At 46.8% G+C, this 9429-nt stretch overlaps 1 protein-coding gene across 1 annotated transcript in view; it reads left to right on the top strand.

Moving 5' to 3' along the window:
* Positions 1–305: 305 nt before the first annotated feature.
* Positions 306–9429, top strand: part of LOC144488398 (WD repeat-containing protein 70-like) — a gene marked incomplete at its 3' end in the record, with an annotated part of 75778 nt that continues 66654 nt past the window's right edge. Inside the window, exons 1-3 of the mRNA XM_078206471.1 lie at positions 306–358; positions 6105–6188; positions 6334–6430. Of these exons, the coding sequence (XP_078062597.1) occupies positions 313–358; positions 6105–6188; positions 6334–6430 (227 nt within the window). The remainder of the gene's footprint in view (positions 359–6104; positions 6189–6333; positions 6431–9429) is intronic.

Raw genomic sequence — 9429 nt, 5'->3', positions numbered from 1 at the left:
GAATGTCCAGGGTGCGTGGGGTCCTTAATTATGCTGGCTGCCTCGCTGAGGCTGCAGGAAGTGTAGACAGAGTCAGTGGATGGGAGGCTGGTTTGCGTGATGGATTGGGTGACGTTCACAACCTTTTGTAGTTGTTTGCGGTCTTGGGCAGAGCAGGAGCCGTACCAAGCTGTGATACAACCAGAAAGAATGCTTTCTATGGTGCACCTATAAAAGTTGGTGAGAGTCGTAGGGAGAGGGAGAGCGGTTCTGGGGAGAGCACATTTCCTGATGATTAGAATTTTTTATTCTTGGTTTTCAGCTGCGATCAAGATGACTGATCCTGACATCGGGGCCGTAATGGGATTCTCCGGGTTTGGTGAGTGGCTACAATGACATGAGTGGGAGGCATCTGTGTGGGATGGTGAGAGTAAAATTTCTGAAACTGGTATGGGGGTAACATATTTGCATGGATACAATGATGTGGAGATGCCAGCTTGTGCTGCCAAATAAACCTGTTGGACTTTAACCTGGTGTTGTGCGACGACTTACCAGCGAATACAAAGCAAAGAGCAGGAGTAGACATAAATGGGTCTATTTCAGGTTGACAAGATGTCATGAGTGGTGTACCACAGGGATCATAGAAACATAGAAAAGTGGAGCAGGAAGTGGCCATTTGGTTCTTTGAGCTTGTGCCACCATTCATAAGGGTCAATTACTTGGGGGCATAGAGTCATAGAGGCTTACAGCATTGAAACAGGCCCTTTGGCCCAACTTGTCCATGCTGCCTTTTTTATAACCACTAAGCTAGTCCCAATTGCCTGCATTTGGCCCATATCCCTGTATACCCATCTTACCCATGTAACTATCTAAATGCTTTTTACAAGACAAAATTGTACCCGCCTCTACTACGACCTCTGGCAGCTTGTTCCAGACACTCACCACCCTCTGTGTGAAAAAATTGCCCCTCTGGACCCTTTTGTTTCGAACATGGAACATTACAGCGCAGTACAGGCCATTCGGCCCTCGATGTTGCGCCGACCAGTGGTACCAATCTAAAGCCCCTCTAATCTACACTATTCCAATATCATCCATATGTTTATCCAATAACCACTTGAACGCTCTCAACGTTGACGAGTCCACCACTGCTGCAGGCAGGGCATTCCACGTCCTTACTACTCTGAGTAAAGAACCTACCTCTAACACCTGTCCTATATCTTTCACCCCTCAATTTAAAGCTATGTCCCCTCGTGCTAGCCAACACCATCCGAGGAAAAAGGCTCTCACTATCCACCCTATCTAATCCTCTGATCATCTTGTATGCCTCTATTAAGATCCTCTTAACCTTCTTCTCTCCATTTTCACCTTAAATCTATGCCCTCTAGTTTTAGACTCCCCTACCTTTGGGAAAAGGTGTTGACTATCTAGCCCCATAGGTTGAAAGTGAGAGGGAGAAAATTTAAAGAAGATGTAAGGGGCAAGTTTTTCACGCAGAGGGTGGTGAATGCCTAGAACATGTTGCCGGAGGACGTGGTGGAAGCAGATTCTATAACAGTATTTAAGAGGCATCTGGATAGATACATGAATACAGTAAGAAGTCTAACAACACAAGGTTGCTGAAGAAGATTGTGTCACACGGAGCTGGGGGTAGGGTGTTAGCGTGGATTGGCTATCCGACAGGAAGCAGAGAGTCAGAATAAGTGGGTGCTTTTCTGGTTGGTGGATGGTAACTAGTGGCGTGCCGCAGGGATCGGTACTGGGGCCTCAACTATTTACCATTTATATAGACGATCTGGAGGAGGGGTCTGATTGTAGGGTAACAAAGTTTGCTGTCGACACAAAGATAAGTGGAAAAGTGAATCGTGTGGAGGGCGTAGAAGGTCTGCAGAGAGACTTGGACAGGCTGAGTGAGTGGGCGAGGATCTGGCAGATGGAGTATAACGTTGACAAATGCGAGGTTATTCACTTTGGAAGAAATAATAGCAAATTGGATTATTATCTAAATGGAAAAAAATTACAACATGCTACTGTGCAAAGGGACCTGGGGGTCCTTGTGCATGAGACGCAAAAACCCAGTCTGCAGGTGCAACAGGTGATCAAGAAGGCAAATGGGATGTTAGCCTTTCTCGCAAGGGGGATAGAATATAAAAGCAGAGATGTCTTGCTGCATCTGTACAGAGCATTGGTGAGGCCGCAGCTGGAATACTGTGTGCAGTATTGGTCCCCTTATTTGCGGAAGGGCATATTGGCCTTGGAGGGAGTGCAGAGAAGGTTCACCAGGTTGATACCAGAGATGAGGGGTGTTGATTATGAGGAGAGACTGAGCAGATTGGGTTTGTACTCGTTGGAATTTAGAAGGCTGAGGGGGAATCTTATAGAGACCTATAAGATAATGAAGGGGCTGGATAGGGTAGAGGTGGAGAGATTCCTTCCACTTAGAAAGGAAACGAGAACTAGAGGGCACAGCCTCAAAATAAAGGGGGGTCAGTTTAGGACAGAGTTGAGGAGGAACTTTTTCTCTGCGGGTGGTGAATCTCTGGAATTCTCTGCCCACTGAAGCGGTGGAGGCTACCTTGTTGAATATGTTTAAATCACGGATAGATGGATACCTGATCGATAAGGGAATTAGGGGTTATGGGGATCAGGCGGGTAAGTGAAACTGATCCACTTCAGATCAGCCATGATCTTATTGAATGGCGGGGCAGGCTTGAGGGGCGAGATGGCCTACTCCTGCTCCTATTTTGTTATGTTCTTATATTCTTATGTTCTTAACACCAGGTTAAAGTCCAACAGGTTTAAAGTCCAACAGGTTAGCACTGCTGCCTCACAGCGCCAGGTACCCGGGGCGGCATGGTGGCACAGTGGATAGCACTGCTGCCTCATAGTGCCAGGTCCCTATTGGACTTTAACATAGAACATAGAACATAGAACAGTACAGCACAGAACAGGCCCTTCGGCCCACGATGTTGTGCCGAGCTTTATCTGAAACCAAGATCAAGCTATCCCACTCCCTATCATCCTGGTGTGCTCCATGTGCCTATCCAATAACCGCTTAAATGTTCCTAAAGTGTCTGACTCCACTATCACTGCAGGCAGTCCATTCCACACCCCAACCACTCTCTGCGTAAAGAACCTACCTCTGATATCCGTCCTGTATCTCCCACCACGAACCCTATAGTTATGCCCCCTTGTAATAGCTCCATCCACCCGAGGAAATAGTCTTTGAACGTTCACTCTATCTATCCCCTTCATCATTTTATACACCTCTATTAAGTCTCCCCTCAGCCTCCTCCGCTCCAGAGAGAACAGCCCCAGCTCCCTCAACCTTTCCTCATATGACCTACCCTCCAAACCAGGCAGCATCCTGGTAAATCTCCTCTGCACTCTTTCCAGCGCTTCCACATCCTTCTTATAGTGAGGTGACCAGAACTGCACACAATATTCCAAATGTGGTCTCACCAAGGTCCTGTACAGTTGCAGCATAACCCCACGGCTCTTAAACTCCAACCCCCTGTTAATAAAAGCTAACACACTATAGGCCTTCTTCACAGCTCTATCCACTTGAGTGGCAACCTTTAGAGATCTGTGGATATGGACCCCAAGATCTCTCTGTTCCTCCACAGTCTTCAGAACCCTACCTTTGACCCTGTAATCCACATTGAAATTAGTCCTACCAAAATGAATCACCTCACATTTATCAGGGTCAAACTCCATTTGCCATTTTTCAGCCCAGCTTTGCATCCTATCTATGTCTCTTTGCAGCCTACAACAGCCCTCCACCTCATCCACTACTCCACCAATCTTGGTGTCATCAGCAAATTTACTGATCCACCCTTCAGCCCCCTCCTCTAAGTCATTAATAAAAATCACAAAGAGCAGAGGACCAAGCACTGATCCCTGCGGCACACCGCTAGCAACCTGCCTCCAATCCGAAAATTTTCCATCGACCACCACCCTCTGTCTTCGGTCAGACAGCCAGTTACCTATCCAATCGGCCAACTTTCCCTCTATCCCACACCTCCTCACTTTCATCATAAGCCGACCATGGGGGACCTTATCAAACGCCTTACTAAAATCCATGTATATGACATCAACTGCCCTACCTTCATCAACACACTTAGTTACCTCCTCAAAAAATTCTATCAAATTTGTGAGGCACGACTTGCCCTTCACGAATCCGTGCTGACTATCTCGGATTAATCCGCATCTTTCTAAATGGTCGTAAATCCCATCCCTAAGGACCCTTTCCATCAATTTACCAACCACCGAAGTAAGACTAACCGGTCTATAATTACCAGGGTCATTTCTATTCCCTTTCTTAAACAGAGGAACAACATTCGCCATTCTCCAGTCCTCTGGCACCATCCCCGTGGACAGCGAGGACCCAAAGATCAACGCCAAAGACTCTGCAATCTCATCCCTTGCCTCCCACAGAATCCTAGGATACATTTCATCAGGCCCAGGGGACTTATCGACCTTCAGTTTATTCAAAACTGCCAAGACATCCTCCCTCCGAACATCTATTTCCTCCAGCCTATTAGCCTGTAACACCTTCTCTTCCTCAAAAACATGGCCCCTCTCCTTGGTGAACACTGAAGAAAAGTATTCATTCATCACCTCGCCTATCTCTACTGACTCCATACACAAGTTCCCACTACTGTCCTTGACCGGCCCTAACCTCACCCTGGTCATTCTTTTATTCCTCACATAAGAGTAAAAAGCCTTGGGGTTTTCCTTGATCCGACCCGCCAAGGACTTCTCATGTCCCCTCCTAGCTCTCCTAAGCCCCTTTTTCAGCTCATTCCTTGCTAACTTGTAACCCTCAATCGAGCCATCTGAACCTTGTTTCCTCATCCCTACATAAGCTTCCCTCTTCCTTTTCACAAGACATTCCACCTCTTTTGTGAACCATGGTTCCCTCACTCGGCCATTTCCTCCCTGCCTGACAAGAACATACCTATCAAGGACATCCAGTATTTGTTCCTTGAAAAAGTTCCACTTTTCATTAGTTCCTTTCTCTGACAGTTTCTGTTCCCAACTTATGCCCCCTAATTCTTGCCTAATCGCATCATAATTACCCCTCCCCCAATTGTAAACCTTGCCCTGCCGTACGGCCCTATCCCTCTCCATTGCAATTACAAAAGACACCGAATTGTGGTCACTATCTCCAAATTGCTCTCCCACAACCAAATCTAACACTTGGCCCGGTTCATTTCCCAGTACCAAATCCAATGTGGCCTCACCTCTAGTCGGCCCATCCACATATTGTGTCAGGAAACCCTCCCGCACACACTGCACAAAAACTGCCCCATCCAAACTATTTGACCTACAAAGGTTCCAATCAATATTTGGAAAGTTAAAGTCCCCCATGACAACTACCCTGTGACCCCCACACATATCCATAATCTGCTTAGCAATTTCTTCCTCCACATCTCTATTACTATTTGGGGGCCTATAGTAAACTCCTAGCAACGTGACCGCTCCTTTCCTATTTCTAACTTCAGCCCATATTACCTCAGTGTGCAGATCCCCCACGAAGTGCCTTTCCGCAGCCGTTAAACTATCCTTGATTAACAATGCCACTCCTCCACCTCTTTTACCAGCTTCCCTACACTTAGTGAAACATCTATACCCCGGAACGTCCAACAACCATTCCTGTCCTTGTTCTACCCACGTCTCCGTAATGGCCACAACATCGTAGTCCCAAGTACCAATCCACGCCCCAAGTTCATCTACCTTGTTCCGGATGCTCCTTGCATTGAAGTAGACACACTTCAACCCACCTTCCTGTCTACCAGTACCCACCCTTGACCCTGATACCTTCCCCAATACCTCACCTGGTGTTGTTAGACTTGCTGTGTTTACCCCAGTCCAATGCCGGCATCTCCACATCATAGATACATGAATAGGCAGGGAATAGAGGGGTATGGACCACGTAGAGGCAAGAAAAAATTAGAGCTCGAATGAAGGGTCATCCAGACTTGAAACGTTGGCTCTATTCTCTCTCTGCAGATGCTTTCAGACCTACTGAGATTTTCCAGCATTTTCTGTTTTTGAAACACTTAAGCAGTTGTGTTATGTTAAAGTAAGACTAAACAAATGTAATTTGTTGCTGTTTCTCCCAGGGAAGAAAGCCAGAACCTTTGACTTGGAGGCGATATTTGAACAGACTCGTCGGACTGCCATTGAGAGGAGCAGGAAAGTGCTGGGTAAGATCAAGATTGTGGCAGGGGGCTCGTGTGTTGGGAATGGGTTTGTGAATCTCGTTAACCTGGAGTCTTAACTCGGTAATTGTGATACTTGGCTTGCCTTCTTACTTGCTTTATCGGAGCAATTGATGTTTTTTATTGTCAGAGGAAGCGAGGAGTGTGGATGGATCCCGAGAGTCACCAAGCTGCACCGGGAGACCAGATTCTCCCACCAGGAAAGACTACCCCAGACACTCTACAAGGTACGAAACAGCTAAACTGGCCTGCTTCCAGCTACTGCAGATGTGTGGGCATGTTCGTGTGCGTGTGTTTTGGTTATCAATGTGTGAACATAAGATAGAGGAGCAGTAGTGGACAATGTGGCCTGTTAAGCCACCATTTAATATCATCATGGCTGACCATTGGCTTTAACTCCTCTTTGTCACTTTTGTTTGTTCTTTCTTGGGATGTGGTCATCTCTGACGAGCCCAGCATTTGTTGTCCATCTCGAATTGCCCTTGAACTGCGTGACTTGCAAGACTGTTTTAGAGGGCAGGAAGAGTCAACCACATTGTTGTTGATTTGCAGTCGCGTGTAGGCCAGACCAGGAAAGGATGGCAGATTTCCTTCATAGAGTCATAGAGGTTTACAGCATGGAAACAGGCCCTTTGGCCCAACTTGTCCAAGCTGCCCACATTTTACCACTAAGTCCCAATTCCCTGCGTTTGGCCCATATCCCTCTATACCCGTCTTACTCATCTAACTGCCTCAATGCTTTTTAAAAGACAAAATTGTACCTGCCTCTACTACTGCCTCTGGCAGCTCATTCCAGACATTCACGATCCTCTGTGTGAAAAAATATCCCCTCTGGAGCATTTTTATCTCTCTTGCATGGCCAATTCACCTAACCTGCACATCTTTGGACTGTGGGAGGAAATCAGAGCACCCGAAGGAAACGCACGCAGACAGGGGAGAACGTGCAAACTCCACACAGCTGGGAATTGAACCGGGGTCCCTGGCACTGTGAGGCAGCAGTGCTAACCACTGTGCCACTGTGCCGCCCTATGCGGCATCTATGCCCCTCATTATTTTAAAGACCTCTATAAGATCACCCCTCAGCCTCCTGAGCTCCAGACATAAAAGCCCCAGTCTATCCAGCCTTTTCTTATAATTCAAACCATCAAGTCCCGGTAGCATGCTAGTAAATCTTTTCTGCACTCTTTCTAGTTTAATAATATCCTTTCTATAAGAGGGTGACCAGAACTGTACACAATATTCCAAGTGTTCTAAGTATTCCCTAAATGATATGGATGAACCAGATGGAGTTTCACAGCCGTCGATGAGAGTTGTCATGGTCACCAATACTGAGACGAGTTTTATATTTCAGAATTATTAATTGAACTTAAATTTCACCAGCTGCCATGGGCGATGAGAACCCATGTTCCCAGAGTACAAGCCTGGTGGCACAATGGTTAGCACTGCTGCCTCACAGCGCCAGGGACCCGCGGCGGCACAGTGGTTAGCACTGCTGCCTCACAGCGCCAGGGACCCGCGGCGGCACAGTGGTTAGCTCTGCTGCCTCATAGTGCCAGGGACCTGGGGCGGCATGGTGGCACAGTGGTTAGCACTGTTGCCTCACAGTGCCAGGGTCCCAGGGCAGAATGGTGGCACAGTGGTTAGCACTGCTTTTTTCAGATGTTTCAGGAGGGACAAGGAAGGAGGCAAAAGAGGTGGGGGAGGGGCACTGTTGATCAGGGATAGTGTCACGGCTGAAGAAAAGATGGATGCCACAGAGGGATTGTCTACGGAATCTCTGTGGGTGGAGGTTCGAACAGGAAGGGGTCAATAACTTTACTGGGTGTTTTCTTTAGGCCGCCCAATAGTAGCAGGGATGTGGAGGAGCAGATTGGGAAGCAGATCCTGGAGAGATGTAATAATAACAGAGTGGTCGTGATGGGAGATGTTAATTTCCCAAATATCGATTGGAATATCCCTAGGGTAAGGAGTTTAGATGGGGAGGAGTTTGTTAGGTGTGTTCAGGAGGGCTTCCTGACACAGTATGTGGATAAGCCTACAAGAGGAGAGGCTGTACTTGATTTGGTATTAGGGAATGAACCTGGGCAGGTGTCAGATCTCTCAGTGGGAGAGCATTTTGGGGATAGTGATCATAACTCTATCTCCTTTACATTAGCATTGGAGAGAGATAGGATCAGTCAAGCTCGAAAAGTGTTTATTTGGAGTAAGGGCAATTATGAGGCTATTAGGCAGGAAATTAGAGGCATAAATTGGAAGGAGGTTTTCTCAGGGAAATGTACAGAAGAAATGTGGCAAATTTTCAAGGAAAATTTGTCTGGAGCTCTGCACAGCAACGTTCTAATGAGACAGGGGAGTTCTGGTAGGTTGCAGGAACCATGGTGCACGAAAGCTGTAACGAACTTAGTCAAGAAGAAAAGAAAAGCCTCCAAAAGGTTCAGGGAGCTTGGTAATGTTAGAAATCTAGAAGTATATACAACTAGTAGGAAGGAACTTAAGAGGGAAATTAGAAGAGCAAGAAGGGGTCATGAGAAGGCCTTGGCAGACAGGATAAAGGAAAACCCCAAGGCATTCGACAAGTATGTTAAGAGCAAGAAGATAAGATGTGAAGGAGTAGGACCTATCAAATGTGACGGTGGGAAAGTCCGTATAGAACCGGTAGAAATAGCAGAGGTGCTCAATGAATACTTTACTTCAGTATTCACAGTGGAAAGGGATCTTGGTAGTTGCAGTGCAGACTTGCAGTGGACTGAGAAGGTGGAGCATGTGGACATTAGGAAAGAGGATGTGTTGGAGCTTTTGAAAAGCATCAAGTTAGATAAATCGCTGGGACCGGATGGGATGTACCCCAGGTTACTGTGGGAGGCGAGGGAAGAGATTGCTGAGCCCCTGGCGATGATCTTTGCGTCATCAATGGAGACAGGAGAGGTTCTGGAGGATTGCGGCTGTGGTTCCGTTATTCAAGAAAGGGAGAAAAGATAGCCCTGGAAATTATAGACCAGTGAGTCTAACCTCAGTGGTTGGTAAGTTGATGGAGAAGATCCTGAGAGGCAGGGTTTATGAACATCTGGAGAGGAATAGTATGATCAGAAATAGCCAGCACGGCTTTGTCCAAGGCAGATCATGCCTTATGAGCCTAATTGAATTTTTTGAAGATGTAACTAGACACATAGACGAGGGAAGAGCGGTAGATATAGTTTATATGGATTTCAGTAAAGCGTTTGATAAG

The sequence above is a fragment of the Mustelus asterias genome, unplaced genomic scaffold (genome assembly GCF_964213995.1).
Source record: "Mustelus asterias unplaced genomic scaffold, sMusAst1.hap1.1 HAP1_SCAFFOLD_1526, whole genome shotgun sequence".
Lineage (NCBI taxonomy): Eukaryota > Metazoa > Chordata > Chondrichthyes > Carcharhiniformes > Triakidae > Mustelus > Mustelus asterias.
This window is presented reverse-complemented; position numbering and strand designations above follow the sequence as displayed.